Source organism: Tupaia chinensis, unplaced genomic scaffold (genome assembly GCF_000334495.1).
Source record: "Tupaia chinensis unplaced genomic scaffold, TupChi_1.0 Scaffold146346_2, whole genome shotgun sequence".
Classification (NCBI taxonomy): domain Eukaryota; kingdom Metazoa; phylum Chordata; class Mammalia; order Scandentia; family Tupaiidae; genus Tupaia; species Tupaia belangeri.
The window spans coordinates 233,227-254,769 of record NW_006206203.1 but is presented as its reverse complement, the minus strand read 5'-3'; the positions used below and the strand labels follow the sequence as shown (position 1 = coordinate 254,769).

Sequence of the window (21,543 nt, the reverse complement as noted above, 5' to 3'; positions counted from 1 at the left end):
TATTTATGTATCTTACCCTTAGATTGACACTGGAAACACAATAATGTCTACACTTAAATTTGCACTTTTTCCTTCTAACAAAGTTGGCATCTATTGCTTTCTAGCTGACTATCTTTCTATATTATCATTAATATTTTTAATAATTAAATATTATTTGAAAACATGCTTTGTAATGTGTACATAGTACTCTCATGGTTGTATCTTTGTTAGTTACCTCTTAGTATTTGGGAATGTCTATGCTGACTCTCAACAGTACTTGAAGAAGAAGAAAAAAAGAAGAAGGAGAAGAGCAGAGAAAGAAAAGAAATAAGTGATTATCATCCTAGCATAGCTATCTCTGCACACAGCTCCAGTCATTGTTGCAGCATGAATGCTTATGATAGCAAAGACTGGAACAGAGGCATAGCACTTGGCTTATATCCGTCTCTCCAGAAAGACTGTGGATGTATCAAAGCAAAGATCTTGTCTTGTCCACCTTGCCATGCCAGTAAATAACAGGAGCCTGTCACATTGTAGGTGCACTAGATATACCTGAGGAGTGAAAAACTGGAGAGAAAAAGAACTCCACTCAACTCCAGCCTCTCGCCTTCCTCATGTGAAAGAAAGCAAAAATTCCCTGCCTCTTGTAGACATCTACCTTACATTCCTAGATGAAGGGAAGAAGGCAAAAGTTTTCTTCTAAGAGAAATCTTGCCATAGAGGTGCAGTTCCCAGAGAGCAGGGTGACAAGCCCTGTTGCTGCTCAGCAATGCCCTGAAGAGGCCCCGCCCTGCCCATATAAAGCCAGGGTGCGGTAGGGCAGCTGGCACTTGGCCTCCAGAGCACCAGAACAGGCAGCGCTATGGCAAACGAAGCACAAGTCCTCTCCCCGCTGAAAGGGGGGCATCCTCCTGCAGGTAGGCTGCCTCCCTTCTGCCCTCTGACCAGCAAACTGCTGCTATTGCTGCCTCTCCTTCTGTCAATGGCTTGGACTAGAGTGTCCCAAATAGGAGCGGAGGTTCTCAGCTCACCCACTATTATCTTAACTTGACACAACCCAATTTCCTCCTGTATCTTTTATCCTCCTTACCTTGTGCATAAAACCATCTGGGGCTTTGTCAGGCCCCATCTGAATGAAAACCTAATTACTTATGGGCACTGAAGGGATACTGTGCTGTGAACAGGGATAGTAAGAAGGTTACATTGTCCGTACCTGGCTACAGGTGAGTAGTGACACATCTACTCCTGGAAGAGGATTTGCTACCATGGGAACTTGCCTCCAGACAGGTTCTAGCTCTGAGACTCAGTCTCCCCAAGATGCCTGTGCATCATCTGTTCGTACCCAGGCAGCCAAATCTTTCTCTCCCTCCTCAGGTTTTGGGGTTGGGCAGTGTTACCAGCGATGTAATTCACCTGTTAGCAAGGTGAGACACACTTTTCAAAAAAGGACACAAAGATTGGATTGGGCTGGCTGGAAAAGGAGGTTCTCAAGGTGTTTTGCAAAGCACCCACATTGTTTTTCTCTTTTCAAATGTATGCTATTTTTATCAACTCTCTGGAATATGAAAACCAGTTTTATTGTACTTAACCATATGTTCATACAGATTGGCTGCAAATACAGTTTTAGTCTGTTTTATGTTCTTTCAATGTCTTCCTACGTTTTTTCCTCTTAAAACCTTGACCACTTTATTCCTGCCTCTCTCCATTGACAAATTTTATTTACTGGTGTAATTCTTGGGCACCTCTAGGCCAAGGTTATTGCAGTCATCTTTGTTGCAGAGGGCAATGGAGATATAACCTTTCCAAAGCATCAAATTTTGACAGTTTCGGTGGTTTTCTTGTGGGCAGCTCAGCAGAAAAGAGAATTTTTACTGCTAATTCTCTTTCCCGTTTTAGAAACCATGCCCTAATCTCCTTTGGCAGACTACTGACGTTTTAGATTTGTAGTTGTATTTAGCAAATATTAACATGATCTATATTTAAAGTTAGTGATGCTAACCAATGGTCAGGAACTACGTACTCAAATGATTAGACAAGAAGCTCATTACACAAATAAAGAGAACAGAAATAAATCATTCCATTCTCTTCCCAACATTTCCACTTCAATCCTTCAGAAAGCAGTTCAGCTAAAACCTGATTTGCTAAACTGTGTTTATGCCCAAAGAAAACCAAGATAAACTTAACCAAAAGAAAGTTTAAATTAAACCACCAGGAACTTTCAGTCCCCACCATTAATGATTGCTAATTACTCTGTGTACATAGCACACCATGACTCCATCAAGCATGTCACAATGCCTCTGGCGTGGCGATTAATTATTATGAACTGTGACACAGCAGATAAGAGGTTTTGGATAATTAGAATGGAGATGAAGGCAGACTTTTGCCTCCCCACTGAGCACAAGGGAACAAAGACACCCCATCCTTCAGCTTGTCTTCCTACGGATTTTAAGTCTGAACCAGTTTACAATGATGCAAAATTTTATTTATGCAACAAAAATAATTAGGTGCCAACATTCTATTAAATCTTCACCTGATATTTTTAGAAAACTTATTTAATTTTATTTATTCAGGAACCAGCACTTGACGTAATGGCTGTCACTGGACTCCCATGTAGTGGACCGTGGTTCAAGTCCCAGACCTGGTGACTTAAACTCATGCCGGGTGCATGTGCATGCGTGCCCAAGGTCACAAGAGGAGAATGGAGGAGAAGGAATTGCAGCGTGGCCATCCCCCCCGGGGAGTGATTCCTCACTTTCTGTCTTTCTGTCTCTGTCTTTCTGGCAAGTGTACACACCCTATAGCAAAAACTTCCCCAAACAATTTTTTATTCATTCATTTATTTTAATTTGACCAGAGAGAGAGACACAGAGAGAGAAAGAGAGGGAAAGTGAGAAACCAAGCTACCAGGTCCAGGACTCAACTGTAGTCAGCAATGTGTTAGTGTCCAGTGCCTTAATTTCCACACCACCTGCTGGTCCCCATCTTCACCTGATTTTTATAAGCAAAATATACTCCCTGAAAAATGGAAAGCCAATGTGATGCCGTGGCAACAGTGTGACATGGTCTTTGGGGTAAGAGGGAGCTAGGTTTGAATTTTGATTTTATTCCACAGTTCTTAGCTTTAGTTTTCTCATCTCTGACACAGTGTATAATAAATAACATTGACCCAAGAAGGCTGTTGTGATGATAAAAAGAGATGGCCTAGGAGGAAGTACCTGGTGCATGAAAACTAACCCCTTCAAATGCAAGCCTAGTGAACTCATGGCTATGGGCAGCAGTTACCCTCCCCATGCAGGACATGCTGCTGCTGGAGCTACACTGGGCGTGACTGCCATAGTCAGAACAAGAAGAAACAGGCATGGAACAGGTCCCTGTGCCTACTCCATCGCAGTTAAAAATAAAAGCAATCAGAAGTCAGCCAGCTGTAATGCCTGCCCTCCATGTGGAATGCTCAGCGGTTTTCTTCTCATGTTTATTAATATAGTATATTCCACCTCTGTCAGCCCCAGTTATACATCAATGCTGTGAAACAAGACCATGTTAAACGTGAGGTGTCCTGGCCTCTCGTAAGTAGCTCTGAATTTTCTGCTCTTTTGATTCGCCTCACTCTCAGCTCCATATGCATCCCATTACATGAAAGCAGCACCAAAGTGTGTGAGTGGAAAGTGATCCAGGGAAGCCAAATTGAGGATAAGTAGAGAGAAGAGCAGTTCACAAGTTTTTCTATATTCCCTGCATTTTACAAGTTGTTTTAAGTCAAATGAACCAGTCACCAGAGGGGTCACCACTGAATCCCTAGACAGAGTAAGTTTTCTGTCTCATTAAATAGAGAAGGGAGTTTGAGGAGGGACTATCCCCAAGTTTAAAACTAATACAGAACATGAGGTGTGACCATGAGTGCACAAGGGCCAGTGTCATTTAAAAAACATACAGAGGCCAACTGCAGTGGTATGGTCCTCCGCAATGCTGGGGCCACGTGGGAAATCCTGAGTTGGTGTCCTGAGGTGTCCCTGTGCACGCAGTGGGTGCATGTGTGTGCCCATGGTTCCGACTGACTGGGAATGGGGTGGGTCACAGTGTGGGGACCATGTTGAGAGTCTCTTTCTCTTTCTCTGAAGAAATAAAGAAAGAAAAAAATGGTCTAACACACACACCCCACAAAGGCTTGATTCTCAGTCCCATCTGCTCAAGTCAACCTGTGAGGGTTGCAGGGGATAAGATCTGTGAGGTTGGAACAGAGGAGCTGCGAGTTCACTGCCCCTAGCCATGGGGTAGGAGCTGATGACTGCAACACAGCTTCCATTCCCTCGGTGCCAACTGCATGCCAGACACAGCAGAGACTTCTAGACATGGCAGCAGCCCTGCAGATGGATGGCGTTCCACCGAGAAGCAAACTGAAGCTCAGTGACAGTGAGGGACTTGCCTAAGTCACACAGCCCATGGGCAGTGAAGCTGGGACTGGAAAATAATGTTGGCCTCATACCAAAGCCCTCTTGATCTAAAGCCTTCTCTCCTTGCTTGATATCTCTTTCGTTTTGTTTATTTATTTCTCCCAAGAATGAGAGATACAGTGAGAGGGGCAGAGAGACAGCATCCTCAATAGGGTCTCAATGCTGCGATCCCTCTCCAACCTCAGCCAGTGGCTAATCATGGACTCAGCCGTGCCACCATACTCGGGCGGGGGGGTCTCCAGACTCCGACCTTCAGAGCGACACATTTTAGTGCATTTACACTTCACTGCTCTTTCCTGATGAGGGTTTTCTAGGTCTGGACTGGCAGCCTAAAATTTGCTAATAAATCAACTGAATGCAAAGTAAGCATTTTGAAAATATCTGATCTTTTAATTAAAATCTTTAAATAGAAGTTCTAAGTCATAAGGCAGAGTTTGCACTAACCTTTGTCTGTCAGCTTTTTCACATACATTCTCCATGGATTTATGAAGGAAAAGCTTACTTTTTCTTGCAGGCTTGTCTTTATCTTTACTACTCTATTCAAAACTGTGCAAGATGTCTGGAAAATCGAACTAGAACTTGTTACATAGAATCCTAAACTAAAGGTCTATTTTTCTTTTTTTCTTTTCTTTTTTTTTTTTTTTTTGAGAGATTTTCACTGTAGGGCGTGTGCGCTCGCCAGACAGACAGAGAGAGACATAGAGACAGAAAACGAGAAATCACCCCCCAGGGGGGATGGTCACGCCGCAATCCCTTCTCCTCCATTCTCCTCTCGGGATCTTGGGCACGCACGCACACGCGCCCGGCGTGAGTTTTAAGCCACCGGGTCCGGGACACGAACCGCGGTCGACTACGTGGGAGTCCAGCGACATAGCCATTATGCTAACTGCTGGTTTCAAAAGTTACAGGCCACAGAAGCAGCTACAAGAATATAGCTCTTATACAGAAATAGGAAAACAAAACTTTATTTTCCCCACACAAATTCTGATTTTCATAATGAAACTATCAAAAGAACATCTCTCTTGCCTTTTCTGTCTCTAGTTCATTTTACTTACTGAAAGGGCCTAAAGTCTTACCTAAAGTATTTGTATTCAAAGGCCTGTGAAAAAGTTAAGTCAGTTCAAATTTTACTTTGCCTAATTCCAGCTGGCTTTTTTACAATGGTTCAAAAAGCAATAAATCCCAAACATGGAATTATGTAAATGATTACAAATTTAAACAGGCAGATTTGGATACAGTGGACCTTGAAAATGTTTCTTCAGTCAATCTTATCTGGTATAAGCAAAATAAAAACCTGATCATGTTGAGTTGTAAATTATGGTTCATCTAGATCCTGGGAGATGAGTGTGACCAGTGTCCCAGCAGGGTTTTGAAGATAACACTGCCACGAACTGGTTCCATCTGGTTCAGTCACTCCAATGGAGTGAGAGCCTTGACCTATATCTTGGTGCATCCACCTATAGTCTAGGGACATTATCTCCTTTCTACTGTACAGGATGACCAAGTGAGATTACCTACCAAAACAACTGTGGAACCAGAATTGTGTTCTGGAAATCCAAACTGTGGTTTCCTCATGCTTTCTAAGTCACTGAATTGGAGCCTACAGTCCTACAGCAGAGAGAATTCGAAGACTGCTAGATGGACGTCTTCTGGGGAGGATTTTTAAACTCCTCTCCCCAAAGTCTCTGTTTTACTGTCCTTAAAAATGAAGAACTCTTACATCTGTGTTTGTCTTTTTTATTGATTTTGGTACTTACTTCACCATTAAATAGTCTATGGCTCTTCCAAAGAGAGAGAAGTGATAGATTCTCCTTTGGAGGTAGATGAGAAGAATTAAAATTCTAATCAGGACTTTATAATAGATCTAGTTCAACTTCTACCAAATTCCTCAGAAGTCTCCTAAGATATTCATGACAGGTGGACTTTTATTTTTTTTCTTTTTGAGAGGTTTTTCACTATAGGGCACGTGTGCTCGCCAGACAGACAGAGAGAGACAGAGAGACAGAAAGTGAGAAATCACACCCCAGAGGGGATGGCCACGCAGCAATCCCTTCTCCTCCATTCTTCTCTCGGGATCTTGGGCATGCACGCACACGTGCCCACGTGGGTTTTAAGCCACCAGGTCTGGGACACGAACCGCGGTCGACTAGTGGGAATCCAGTGACAGCCATTACGCCAACTGCTGGTTCCCCATGACAGGTGGACTTCTTTTTTCACTCTAATACATTGAGGGGCGAAATCTCATTGTCATAGTGAGGAGTCTATTTCACATTGAATAACACAAACTTTTATACAAGGTGTCTTTAGGAAGGTCATGGACAATTTTTATTATGAAAAACTATGTATGGGTTTTTAAAAACAAAAAAATTTTTGCGAGGGTTTTTACTTTTGGTACTCACATCCTTACAAGGCAATAAATGCCAAACATGGAATTATGTAAGTAATTACAAATTTAAACAGACAGATTTGGGTACAGTGGTGAGTGAGAATACCCACCAGAGAAACAGAGAGACCGAAAGCAAGAAATTACCTCCAGGAGAGATGGCCATACCACAATCCCTTCTCCCTTCTCCTCCTGGGATTTTGGGCATGCACACACATGCACTGTGTATTTTAAGCTGCCAGCTCCTGGACTTGAACCATGGTCAACTATGTGGAAGTCCAGCAGTATAACCATTCCATCTGTTGGTCCTTCAAAAAACTTTTGCACCAAAATAAACTAACCCTGTAATTCCATTTCCCCATGAACTTTTCAAAGTCCTTGCGTTCGTAGCCAGACTCTGTCTTTCTGAAACTTCCATGAATTGGTCTTCATTCTCTCTGGAGAAACATAAATAAATATGAATAATAATTATTAAGTGCCCACCAGATGCCAGGTACTTACATTAAGTCTATACTCTAAAAAAACCCTGAGTTAGTATTATTTTCTTTGGAAAGATGTGGAAAATGAGCCTGAAAGAAGTGTAAGTATCTTATGCAAGATCACAAGATTTAGAAAAACCAGAGTTGTGGGACCAGCAGTTAGCGTAATGGCTATGTCACTGGATTCCCATGTAGTCAACTGCGGTTCGAGTCCCAGACCCGGTGGCTTAAACTCAACGCTGGGCGTATGTGCGTGCGTGCCCAAGATCCCGAGAGGAGATTGGAGGAGAAGGGATTGCGGCATGGCCATCCCCGCTGGGGGGTGATTCCTCGCTTTCTGTCTCTCTGTCTCTCTCTGTCTTCCTGGCAAGCGCACGCACCCTATAGCAAAAACCTCTCCAAAGAAAAAAAAAGAAAAAAAAGAAAAGAGAAAAAGAAAAACCAGCGTTGTCTGACCCTGTATAGCATTTTAGCTAAAAATATATTTGAAAAAAATTCAGCATCTACTCATAATTTTTAAGCCTAATAAAATAATAATAGGTATTTCCTTAATATATGTTATTATGTGTTACTATAATCATTCCATTTTTCTCCTCCAGTACAGTACTCAATAAATTAAATGAGATATTCAATATTTTATTACAAGATAGACATTGCATTGGATGATTTTGCTAATGGAAATGTTCTGAACACTTTTAAGGTAGACTAGGCTAAGCTATGATACTGGGTGAGTTAGGTATATTAAATTAATTTTGACCTACAATATTTTCAACTTACAATGGGTTTATTGTAACAAAACCCCACCATAAGTTAAGGAGCATCTATAGCTAGTAAATTTCTGCAAAAGAAATGTAATAAGGGAAGATTAACTGTCAGATATTAAAACATAATGTTGTGATAATTAACATAGCTTTGTAGTCATATATGAACAGACAGATGAATGGAACAGAAGTCCAGGAGTAGTCACAGATATACCTGTATGTGCTTACACACTTATACATTACATATGCATGTGTATGCATGTGTGTATGTGCATGTGTGAACTCGGTTTATAATAAAAGTGAAATTTCGAATTAATAGAAAAAAATTTTTCAATAATATTCAGGTTTTTTTATTAAGAATTTTATTTTTATTTATTTATTTTTTTTTGAGAGGTTTTTGCTATAGGGCGCGTGCGCTCACCAGACAGACAGAGAGAGACAGAGAGATAGAAAGCGAGAAATCTCCCCCCAGGGGGGATGGACACGCTGCAATCCCTTCTCCTCCATTCTCCTCTCGGGATCTTGGGCACACATGCACACACGCCCGGTGTGAGTTTAAGCCACCGGGTCCAGGACTCGAACCGTGGTTGACTACGTGGGAGTCCAGCGACATAGCCATTATGCTAACTGCTGGTCCCAAGAATTTTATTTTTTTAATGAAAAATTTTTTTAAATTTTTGCCAGAAGGTGCATGCATTCACCAGAGAGACAGAGGGTAGGAAAGGAATAAAGCACCCTCCATGGGGAATGGTCACATTGCAAGCCCTTCTTCTCCAGTTCTCCCTCCTTTTGGGATTCTTGGCACACATCTGGCAATATGGCATGTTTTGCAAGTCATCAGGTCTGGGACTCAAACTGTGTAGTCAGCCAAGGTGCGATCCCACCACCCTAACCACCACTCCATGTCTGATGCTAAGTCTTATATTCTTTCACATGACTTACACAAAATGCATAATGATCAAAGGCTGATTGTGCAAAATATGTGCTCAAAGTCCCAAAAGGAGAATGGAGGAGAAGGGATTGTAGAGTGGCCATCTCCCTTAAGGAGTGCTTTCTCTCCCCCACACACACCCCCGGTGAGTGCACACACTATCGCAAATTAAAAAAAGAAAAAGATTTTAGAAAATAAAATGAAACTATAAATGTTTTAGAAGAAAACATGGGATAATGTTTAAAAAATATCCAAAGTCCATAGTGACACAAAACCCTTAAGAGATTGACAAATTCAGATAAAAGCAGCACATTTCTGCATGGCAAAAAAAAAATTACCTGTGAAATAAAAAAAAAAAAAACAATAACTGGCACAATAAAATATTTTATATTTGCAATCCATCTCACAAAGACCCTCTATAAATCAATAAGCAAAAGACAAGAAAAATAGTGACAATTCAATAGAAAAACATGAATGAAGGATCTGAACAGTTTATAGAAAATACTAAGAATTCTGAAACACAGAAACAAGCTCAATTTTTAATAAAAAATGAAAAATGCAATTAAAGCAATGTGATGACTTTATTTTTTTATTCTTTTTCTTTTCAAAGAATTATTTTATCTAATTTTATTCATTGTCACTATTTTTATTTTATTTTATTTTTAAGTTGACCAGAGAGAGAAAGAAAAAGAGAGAGGGAAAGTGAGAAAGCATGCTGCCAGATCCAGAATTCAAACCATGGTAAACCATGTCGGAGTCCAGTTGCCCTAACAGTCATGCCCTTTGCCAGCCTCTATTTTTTTTAACTTATTGGTTGACAAAACCAAAAGTTTTCTAGCTCACATTGCTGCTATGGCCATGGGGAAACAATTGCTGACATCATTGCCAGTAGATTACACTCAAGTGCAACCTTAATGAAGGCAAATTTGGCAGGAGTTAACAAAATTTCAAACACACAGTCTTAAGAACTAACAAGAGCTCTTGTAAGATATATCCCATGAATATACTATACTTGTGCAAAATTATGTACATAAAAGAATATTCATTGCAGCATTGTTTGTGACAGCAACACATTAGAAACTTATGAAATGTTCAAAATTAGGGAACTGGTTTAATAAACTCAGAATGTCTATATAATAAACATTCATATAATAATGAAGTTTGGGTTTTTTTTGTTTGTTTTGTTTTGTTTTAGTTTCTTACATGTTACAGGGTGCATGCCCTAACCAAAGAGACAAAGAGGGAAAATGAGAAATAACCTCCCCAGGGGAGATGACCACACCAAAACCCCTTCTTTTCCAGTCTTCTCTTGGGATTTTGGTTATACATGCACAAGCACTCCAAGTGTTTTTTAAACAACAGTTTCAGGACTCAAATCACGAAGGCAGTCATGAGGAATCCAGTGTCTTAAACATCACTTCACCTAATAGCTCTATAGATATGGAACTTTCTCCCCAATATAAAGTTTTTTTAAAAAAAATGCAAAGCAATGTGTATCTTATGATCCCGTTTTCTGAGACTAATAGCACATTGATGTATGTGTAGAATATCTGTGAATAAAGACCCAAGAAACCAGTTACATTAGCAATATCTGGGAAGGTGATCGGGAAGGTTGGGAGATAATGGTGGGAGGGAACACTGTAGATCTTTTTATGCTTTTTTAATTGTATGCCTTATGCATGTATTACATACACCCCAAGTTAATTAATTAAATAATAATTTTTAAAGCACAAAGATGAAGTCGATTCACAAAGACATTGAGAAATTGTGTGTTTTTTAATTTTTTACTTTATTGGAACTAGATTTAGGAAGTTGTCAATTTGGCATTTCCATAAAAGAATTAACAGGTTCAAACAAATCAATGTCCATTTAGCTTTTTCTCATTCGAGCTTGTCAGATTTTAGATGTGCAAATTCCATGGGAACAGAGAAAGTATTTGCTTTGACTTGCAATCCGAAATGGGTTGTTGTTTTTTAAAAGTTGATTTCATCTGACATTGTTAAACACTTGAATTGCTGTTAGGTCATCTGTAGCCTAATTAACACTAATTGATCTCTAGATGGCAGGATTATTAATGCAGTTTAATTACTCATTAGAACATCTAAGCTGGGCCAACACTGGAGGTTTGAGGTCCGGAGTGGAAGGTGGGTATCCGGTGGACTCAGAAGCTCCTCTGTTGGATTAGAAGCCTGTTATCACTGTGTGCCCTGACTTTTGTCTCATCTCTCAGAATCTGGCTTTTGAAAGCTATGGTTGGAAAAAAAAAAAAATGCAAGCCATGCACAAGCTTTAATCTTGTGGGAAAACAGAGGGTCAGATTGTAATTGTTGGTTGCTATCGGGAAGAATGTAATTGCTTTGATAACAAGAAAAAAATGTTTCTCAGTGAAATGCCTAAGGGATTATGCTGTTTTTCTCCTCCCAAATCTAAGGTGTAAGCTGCTGCTGTGTTTTTGGCCTAAATTTTACCTCTCTGAGCATAAACAAGCGGACCTCAGCCCTTCCTCTGCCCCCACTTGGCCCAAAAAAGAAATTCTTTTCTTTTTATTGTGGTGTTTTAAAGGGAAGTTTAGATCTTTAAAAAATAAGTTGAAAAATTCTTCTTAAATCTAAATTTATTCCCTAAATGACAAAGTAAACCTTCTCTCACTGTTTTAACTTCTTGTTGTTGCTTATTTGCTTACAGTAAAAGCCGGAGGAATGCGTATTTCCAAAAAACAAGAAATTGGAGTCTTGGAGAGACACACCAAAAAAACAGGATTAGAGAAAACAAGGTAGGTAGTGCTTAATTTTCTCTCCTTTATCACCGCCAGGCATTTTTGGATGGCTCTGTTTTGGGGTATTTTAAGACAAACCAAGGTTCCCTATGCATTTGGAGGCAGTCGGGTCATTGCTGGTGGAGACTTAGTGAGGAGGGGAGGAAAGTGGTTCTCATCTAGAAAGCTCTCCCTGGGCCCCAGTGATGACCCCATCCATTCTCTTCCTTTCTGTGGCCACCAAACCTGACCACACCCTTTATCTTATTTTTAGATTAGCATTTAAAACATTGTCCCTAGGCTGGCCCTTTTCCAAAATATGTTTTCTGCTAAAATAAATCTCTTGAATTAAAAATAAATGCCTTTTAAAAAATTTTCTACATTCACTCAATCATGTAGAAACTAATGGCCACTATATTTGGCATAGCTGGAAAGCATGTGAAACCAAGGTTGGCTTCTCCTTGCTCCTTTGCCATAACCTTGACATAAGGAGCTGTTTTCCCAGAACTAAGCAGAGAGCTGCGGGCTGGACCAGATACATAAATGGTCAGCCACACTCCGCCTTGGTTAAGGGAAATGAGTGCATTTCAAAAAGAAAGAAACAGACACAACTGTTTCCTCCAAGTAGTATAAAACAGGGTGCTTCAGAGACTAGTAATTTCAGATGGTTTCCAGAGATAAGTTGATAAGCAGTTCAAAAGTAGTAGTTGGCTAGAGAGTAGTAAAGCTATCTACTCCTTAGGAATCCTCTTTAAAAACCCAGTTGCTTTTAAATAGTTTTTAATAAACATTTGTTCATTAATTAATTAATTTATTTATTTATTTGGGACCAGCAGTTGGCGTAATGGCTATGTCGCTGGACTCCCATGTAGTCGACCACTGTTCAAGTCCCAGACTGGGTGGCTTAAACTCACGCCTGGCGCGTGTGTGTGGGTGCCCAAGATCTGAGAGGAGAATGGAGGAGAAGGGACTGTGGTGTGGCCATCTTCCCTGAAGGTGATTTATCGCTTTCTGTCTCTCTGTATATATATATATATACACACACACACACACATATCATAGAGTCCTGGCCATGGTAGCACATGCTGGTTAACACTGGTACTTAGCAGGCTGAGGCCACAGGGGAGGCCAGGCCCACTGGCCCATCTTAACAAGCTTGGGCGCAATGGCACATCTATAGTCCCAGCTACTTGGGAGGCTGAAGCATGAAGGCTATGATGTAGCAAAACTCTATCTTAAAAAGTAATAGTAAATCAATTAATATATATCAGAGAAAATGAATTTCTGAGCACCATTAATCTATATCTATTTCCTAATGATTTCTACCAACCGACACAAGCCATCCAGAGGGAAAATGCCAAGTACAGAAGTTTCTTCAAGACATTGCACTATAGACTCGACTCTAAAGGAAACTCCTACAGAATAACTTGGCCTAAGAAAAAGAAGCCCGACAAAGGGATATATGCTATAAATGATTCATTCTGTAGAGTACAAAAACACTCGACTAATCTGTGGGGCTTAAGTCAGGGCAGCGGTTATCTGTTGGGGCAACCAGTTTGAGTAGTGTTTTCAGCTTGTGAAGATTTACCAAGCTATATATTTCTAATATGTGCATTATGCTTCATATTAAAACTTAAAAATAATAATGAGGATAACTTGGCCTTCAAAACTTGCTGTGGCATGTAGGTACACAGAGGCAGTTTAGTCTTCTAGATGTTGCCAAGCAGAGTGAAAGCTTGACAACCCACTGAATAAATCATTTAACCTCTTTATTTATTTATTTATATTTTTATTGTTCTCACACATATAGGCAGCCAAAGGAAGGCAAAGGAAATCAGCATCCCCTGGCCCCCAGAGACTTCAGGCAAGCTGGGTTTTATTCCAAGTTGCTACTTGCCCTGAGAGGGCGAGAGGGCCACTTGGATCATTTGGCCTCTTTAGTGGGCAGGTGTTTAGGTCTTACTTGAAGTTTTGTTTTTTTCATCTTCACAGTGCCATTGCAAACGTTGTCAAAATACAGACGCTGGATGCCCTGAATGACACACTGGACAAGGTGAGCCATGGCCGAGGCAAGTCACACGTGGCTCCATGTCAGGGTCCACCCAGCAGGTCCGGTGTGTGAGTGAACAAGCACGTGACCCCTGAGGGTTTTTCCAAGCCGAGATTTCATGTCCCTGTGATAGAATCTGCTCATGGTCAGAGGAACACAGAGAGGTTGGGTGAGAAAGCCTGTTACTCCCAAATTCCTAGTGTCCATTTAATCAATCATTGCAAAAATAAGACAGAAAATAAAGTGACACTCATGTTGCTGAGTTTGCAGAACGTTACTTTGACATCCCGAATATTTCTCAGCAACCTTGGCAAGTCTTGAGAAAAGGCAGCTGTGTTTTGGGAGGGAATTCAGTAGTTTGGGGATTTCCTCCCTGCCCGAACAATGCCATAAGGAAATGTTTGATCTGAGGTAGGGTGGCTGGTGGAGCATGCACAGTTAAGGGCTAGAGGAAGGTGGGACACCAGTTGGGATTATCTAGTAAACTCTGTTTATAAATATAATTGGCTATTGCTATTTTTAATTCTATATCCTGAATTTCTAAGCAGCTCCAGAAACTAAGAAAACTCTTACCAGGTGGGCACTGATCAGATTCAATGGGCTTTTTGGAGAGGTTTTTGCTATCAGGCGCGTGCGCTCGCCAGAAAGTCAGAGAGAGACAGAGAGGCAGAAAGCGAGAAATTACCCGCCAGGGGGGATGGCCACGCCGCAATCCCTTCTCCATTCTCCTCTTGGGATCTTGGGCACACACACACATGCGCCAGGCATAAGTTTAAGTCACCGGGTCTGAGACTTGAACTGTGATCGACTACATGGGAGTCCAGCAACGTAGGCATTACGCCAACTGCAGGTCCCCAGATTAAGTAGTTTGTCTTTAGCTTTGATGGGTAAGCTAGGTGAGAGCTCTTGTTCTATTTCTAGGAGGTAGGAACACTACATTCAAGGAAATGAATCATTCTTTCTGCTATTTTCACGTTTCCCAAAGAAGCAAAAGTGGGCATGCTCTGTAGAAGAAAGCCTTGCTTTACCGCCAAGTTCAGAGCTATAAGGCCTATCAGATCAACCTCTGAAAAAGATGGGAGCAGAGGACCAGCCATGGTGGCACACAGATGGCACTCCCATTTGAAGGATGAAGGTCACAAGGGAGGTTTCCAGAAAACCTGAATGTTCAGAGCATGGTTGAACATGCCTGTAATCCTAGCTAATTGGGAGGATTGCAGCACAGGGAGATCCTGTCAAAAGATGATCTGGGGACCAGCCGGTGGTGTGGTGGTTAAGGACGCTGGAGTCCCACATGGTAGACCACAGTTCGAGTTCTGGACCTAGTGACTTGCATTCTCTTCTCTCTTATTCTTGCTCTGTACCTCTCTGGTCAAATTAAAATAAATAAATAAAGTTAAATAAAATTATTAAAAAAAAAATAGATGATCTGTCTTGGAACCAGCAGATGGTGTAATGGTTACATCGCTGGACTCCCTTACAGTCAACTGCAGTTTGAGTCCTGGATCTGGCAGTTTAAAACTAATCTCAAGAGGAGAATGGAAGAAAAGGGATTCCAGTATGGTCAATCCCCCCCGGGATGGGGGGGTGATTTCTCGCTTTCTCTCTCTCTGTCTCTCTCTCTCTCTGGCAAACACACATACCCTATAGCAAAGTCATCTCAAAAAAAAAAAAAAAAGATGATCTGTCTCTCTGCCTCTCAAGAGATCTCTGTCTTTCTCCATTTTTTCTCTCCTCTTTCTGTATGTGTTTCTTTCATGAAAAATGAAAAAGAGAAAGGAGGAGAGGAGGGCAGAAATTGCATGATTGGCTTCTGAAACCCCCATTGGCACCAGTGCCAGCACTTGCTATCTCTATGACCTTGAGCAAGTTTCTCACCAGTGCTACAAGTTCATCTGTGAACTGGAGTGCGTAGCTTGTAGGGTTGTTGTGTGGAGTAAAGAGCTCAAGTTCTTCGCACAGTGCTCTGCACAGTCATCTCCTTATATTCTCTTTTAGGGTTAAGAGCACTGGTTTCTATATAAGTGAGGTGAAAAGCTAAGTCTAGAATCCATAATGTTGCAGGGCAGATTCAACAAGGCAAGGTCTTGATGATGAGCTAAAGCTACAGACCCTGCCAATGTGGGTGGCTCGGTTCTCCTACTCATGCAGACGTGGAGGAGGTCATACGGGACTCTACCTTCCTGACTTCAGAAGAGAGGCTAATGGATGATATCCTGTCAGGGTAACACAAGCTGCCCCTCTGCGTCTTACATTCTCTCGCTCTTGCCCACTAATCTCTTCTTCAGGGCAAGAAAATGCCATGGTCATACATAGAACTGCATAGAATAGACATGTTCCTCCTAGGATACTTGTTCATTCAAAATAAAATATTTGAAAGGAGTGGTCAATTAAAGATTGACATGCTATATGTCACCAAGAGGCCAGAGTCTATGTTGTTTTTATAGACATATGTAAGGGCACTTCAAAAAGTTTATGGAGGGGCTAGCAGATGGTATAGCCGTTAACATAAATGGGCTCCTGCATGGCCAACCACAGTTAGAGTCCCAGACCCAGTGACTTAAAACTCACACCATGTGTACATGTGTACCCAAGATCCCAGGAGGAAAATGGAGGAAAAGGGATTGAGGCATGGCCATCCCTCCTGGGGAGTGCTTTCTTACTTTCCCTCTTTCTCCAGCAAGGACATGCTACCTAGAGGAAATAAAATTAAAAAACAAACAAACAAAGAAAAACTTACTTTTGGGAACCAGCAGTTAGCGTAATGGCTATGTCGCTGGACTCCCACGTAGTCGACCGCGGTTCGTGTCCCGGACCCGGTGGCTTAAAACTCACGCCGGGCGCGTGTGCGTGCGTGCCCAAGATCCCGAGAGGAGAATGGAGGAGAAGGGATTGCGGCGTGACCATCCCCCCGGGGAGTGATTTCTCGCTTTCTGTCTCTATGTCTCTCTCTGTCTGTCTGGCGAGCGCACGCGCCCTACAGTGAAAATCTCTCCAAAAAAAAAAAAAGAAAAAACTTACTTTTTAAATCTCAAAAATGAAAATAAGTGGGGCTATCTGGTGGCATAGTGGTTAAGGGCACTGGACTCCCACATGGCTGACCGCAGTTCAAGTCCCGGACCTGGCAGCCGCTTGCTTTCACTTTCTCTCTCTCTCTCTCTCTCTCTCTCTCTCTCTCTGCCTGTCCCTCTCGGGTCAAATAAAAATAAGTAAATGAATAAATAAAGTTAATAAAATAATTCTTTAAAAAATGAATAATCTTTCCCCCAAATAACAATAATAAAAAATAGTAATAAGTTATATTTGCAAACTGTAAGAGAACACTGAGACGGTGTATGATTATAAATATTTTTAATAGCAACTATATATATATTTTTTAAATAAATTAAAAAAAAAACTTTAATGCTCAGCTCAGTGTTTCCTGAAGTAGGATTGTGGCTAACATTGCACAGTGTACTGGTTAAGAGAGCAGGTGCCATCATCTGCCATAGACTACCCAGTTTCTGTGCTGACTCTGTCACTTTATAATTGGTGTCCTTGGGCAGGTGTCTTCACTTTTTTGTGCTTCTCTTTCCTCATGTAAATGGTGTTGACAGAAAAAAACTAACTCTAAAAAATTAATAATAATGTGGTTTATTTTCAAGCAGAATATGAGTGACTCGGGCCCAGAGAGGAGGCAAACATGTCTTTCTCAGGGTGATCAGGTATAAGGTTTTTGTTTTTTATTTCCATTTAATTTTGAGAGTGACAGACAAAATTAGTGAAGAGATTTCTATTGGTCTGGCCCCAAAAGGTGGGACATGTGGAAGCAGGAGCTTATATGTTATAGGTGGGTTTTATAATTTTTAGGTTGGTGATGGAAAGGGAAGTTCTGTGTCTTGGGAATAGATAAGTGAAAGAATACACTGTAATTGGTAGAGTATATATCTCAAAGACACTATGCCAGGGACAAGATGTAGGAAGAATCTTGTTCATGGAAAAAATGTCTGTTAATGTTTGTGGGAGTGACTCCCCCTAGGCTGTCTGGAAAGGACTTCAGAAAATAGGAAAAAGTAATCAGACTTCTGTCCACAATGGGAATGTGGTTAATAGTTTCTACTTAACAGGGATATCCTGAGGCTGAAAGGAAGTTATGTATCTGTGCAAGGTACTCAGTACTGTTGACCTTAGTGAGTGTTAGCTCTAGTCCCAGGCATGGGTCCTTCTACCACTTGGAATTCCAAGTAAAGGATAAGGAGCTGGTTGGAGCCAGCAGGTGGCATGGTGGTTAAGGCACTGGATTCCCACATGGCAGACTGTGGTTCAAGTCTCAGACTGGTAGACTTGCCTTCTCAATTTGTCTCTCTCTTCTTTCTCTCTCTCTCTCTCTGTCTCTCTGTCTTATGTATAGTACATGTGCTGTATAACAAGTATATAGATAGATAGATGATGGATAGATAAAAAATTAAATAAATAATTCTTAAAAAAAAAAAAGGATAAAGATCCAGCAACAGAAATAAATTTCAAATTGCCATAAGTGACTAAGATATGGACATTGGTGGAATACAACTAAGAAAAATACCCCCAAAATCCATAATTTGACTTGAAGCACAGCAGGATTGCGTAATAAAGGTCAATCTGGGTTTGAGATGTGCTGACCGCTAGATCTGCTGAGATCAGTGGTTGTTGGGACTGCGAGTGAGAGGAGATGTTGAGCACAGAGTGTCAGGAGACAATTTTGCAAGTTGATGGAACAGTTCTATATCTTGATTGTGGTGACAGTCACAGATTGTATGCACTTGTCAAAACTTATTAAGCACGGGAACCAGCAGTTAGCGTAATGGCTATGTCGCTGGACTCCCACGTGGTCGACCGTGGTTCGTGTCCCGGACCTGGTGGCTTAAAACTCACACCGGGCGCGTGTGCGTGCGTGCCCAAGATCCCGAGAGGAGAATGGAGGAGAAGGGATTGTGGCATGACCATCCCCCCTGGGGGGTGATTTCTCGCTTTCTGTCTCTATGTCTCTCTCTGTCTGTCTGTCTGTCTGGCGAGCGCACGTGCCCTACAGTGAAAATCTCTCAAAAAAAAAAAAAACTTATTAAGCAGTACACTAAGAAGAGTACATTTTATTATAGGTAAATTATACCTTGATTTTTAAAAATAAAAAAAGTGCTGGGCCAGCAGATAGCGTGGTGGTTAAGGGATTGGACCAATCACAGTTTGAGTCCCAGAACTGGCAGCTTGTTTTTTCATTTTCCCTCTCTTTCTCTGTCCCTCTCTGGTGAGTGCATACCCTGTATCAATTTTTAGAAATTATTTATTTGGGACCAGCAGTTAGTGTAATGGCTATGTCACTGGACTCCCATGTAGTCAACCATGGTTCAAGTCCTGGATCTGGTGGCTTAAACTCACACCGGGTGTGTGTGCGTGTGTGCCCAAGATCCTGAGATGAGAATGGAGGAGAAGGAATTGCGGCGTGGCCATCCTCCCTGGGGGGTGATTTCTCGCTTTCTATCCCTCTGTCTCTCTCTGTCTTTCTGGCGAATCACACACACCTTATAGCAAAAAAAAATTTTTTTAATTATTTATTTAATTTTATTTATTTTTTATTATTATTTAACTTTCTACAGGACATGTGCAGTCATGACACAGAGAGAGAGAGAGAGAATGTAAGAAAGCAAGTCACCAAATCTGGGATTTGAACTGTGGTTAGCCATATGGGAATCCAGTGCCTTATCTACCATGCTACCTACTGGCCCTGTACAAATTTTTTAAAAAAATAATAATAACAAAGATAGAAAAAAATTAAGTAAATAATTCTTTTAAAACTATTGCAGACAGACATTGTACAGGCTGATTTTTTTTAATTATTTATTTATTTATCCACTCATTTATGTTTTAATTTGACCAGAGAGAGACACAGAGAGAGAGAGAGGGAAAGTGAGAAAGCAAGCCACCAGGTCTGGGACTCGAACCGTGGTCTGCCATGTGGGAGAGTCCAGCACCTTAACCACCACGCCACCTGCTGGCCCCCACAGGCTGATATTTTTAAAAACATATATGTGACAAAGAAGTATGATGACAAAGGTCTTTATGATATTTTTATGGTCTATATCTGTAAAAGGTATATAGAGATAGATACCTTTTAATAAATTTTCCCTGCATTGCATGATGTGCCCCCCACAGTATATAATTGTCACTGAGACCTAACAATGTACAATTGGTCAGAAGAAATACAATGGCAGAATTGAAGATTATAAAAAAAGAATTATTTAATTTAACTTTATTTATTTACTTATTTTAATTTGACCAGTGAGGAACAGAGAGAGAGAGAAAGAGAGAGAGAGAGAGCAAGCTGCCAAGTCCGAGACTCAGACCACGGTTGACCATGTGGGAGTCCAGCACCCTTAACCACTGCACCAACCTGCTGGACCCCATACCTCTTCTTTTAACATTCATTTGTGACCTGAGTTATAATTAGGCTAGTCACAAGAACCCATGTTATATTTTATATCTACTTTAAGAATTTAAGAATCTAAGACAACCCCTATTAATAGGATCTCATCAACCGTTCAATCATGCCAAGCAATTTCTATCTGTATATCATTCATCTCTGGATACCCTACCTAGAGTTTAAGATTTGGAAGAATGGGAACCAGCAGATGATGTAATGGTTACGTCACTGGACTTCCCCATAGTAGACCGGGTTAAAATGTCAACGGCCAAAACTCACATCAGGTGCATGCTCAAGATCCTGAGAGAAGAATGAAGGGATTGCAGTGTGGCCATGCCCCCAGGGGGTGATTTCTCGATTTTGTCTGTCTGGTGAGCACATACACTCTATAGCAAAAATATCTCAAAACAAAAATTTTTTTGGAAGAATAAAAAACAATCCCAAAGAGTTGGAATTAAACTACAGAAAGTAGCCTAAAATTTCCCCTTCCACTAACTTCCCCTTCCACCATCTCCCTGCTCCGCCCCAACTTACTTGTTTCTTCCCTACCTCGCCCTCTGGCCTTCCCCACCTCACAAAGCACTACACAGTAAGAGTTCCTGTTGCCCAATGACAGACACTTGACATGGTATTTCTGCAGAAAGGGGTTACGTAACCTAAAAGTACTCTAGGCTAAAAATCAGGGAGACTTGGTTTTAGATCAAATTCCACCTACTACTTAGAGGTTACTTGATTTTTTAAAAAGTTTATTTACGTATTTCTTCCATGAGAGAGGAAGACAGAGAGAAAGAGAGTGAGACAGGTACACCCAACATAGTCATCACGTCCACCGCAGGCCTCAGACAGCCAGGTTAGGACCGTGTCACTAAGGCTGGCCATATTCGAGTTTCAGATGAAACATCGCTCCTCTGAGATATGGGGTTGCTTATTTACTTTAAAAAAATTTTTTTTTAAAGCAAGCAGTATAAAAGAATAACTCTGCCAAATATAATAATTCTCTGGACAGTTGTGGAAGATAAACTTGGCAATAGTTGTGAAGCTTCTCAGGACATGAGAGTATCCAGTGAAAACATTACTAACGAGGGACCAGCAGTTAGTGTAATGGCTATGTCGCTGGACTCCCACGTAGTCGACTGCGGTTCACGTCCCGGACCCGGTGGCTTAAAACTCACGTGCCAGATGCATGTGCGTGCGTGCCCAAGATCCCGAGAGGAGAACGGAGGAGAAGGGATTGTGGTGTGGCCATCCCCCCTGGGGGGTGATTTCTCTGTCTCTGTATGTCTGGCGAGCGCGCGCGCCCTATAGCAAAAACCTCTCCAAA

General features: G+C 41.3%; 1 protein-coding gene and 1 non-coding gene across 3 annotated transcripts in view; one reads left to right on the top strand and one right to left on the bottom strand.

The window, feature by feature from the left end:
• The first annotated feature begins 817 nt into the window (after positions 1-817).
• Positions 818-21,543, top strand: part of DAPL1 (death associated protein like 1) — a 26,546-nt gene continuing 5,820 nt past the window's right edge. Inside the window, exons 1-3 of one of the 2 annotated variants that reach the window (XM_006168887.3) lie at positions 818-896; positions 11,670-11,757; positions 13,732-13,792. In XM_006168887.3, coding sequence (XP_006168949.1) covers positions 842-896; positions 11,670-11,757; positions 13,732-13,792 — 204 coding nt within the window. In that variant the 5' untranslated portion in view covers positions 818-841. Of the gene's footprint in view, positions 897-11,669; positions 11,758-13,731; positions 13,809-21,543 lie in introns of both variants that reach the window. The other variant, XM_014584320.2, reaches the window with a different exon arrangement.
• On the bottom strand, positions 13,542-13,664 carry LOC114006225 (small nucleolar RNA SNORA67). Its single transcript, XR_003547981.1, has one exon. It is a non-coding gene; the product is annotated as a small nucleolar RNA SNORA67 (small nucleolar RNA).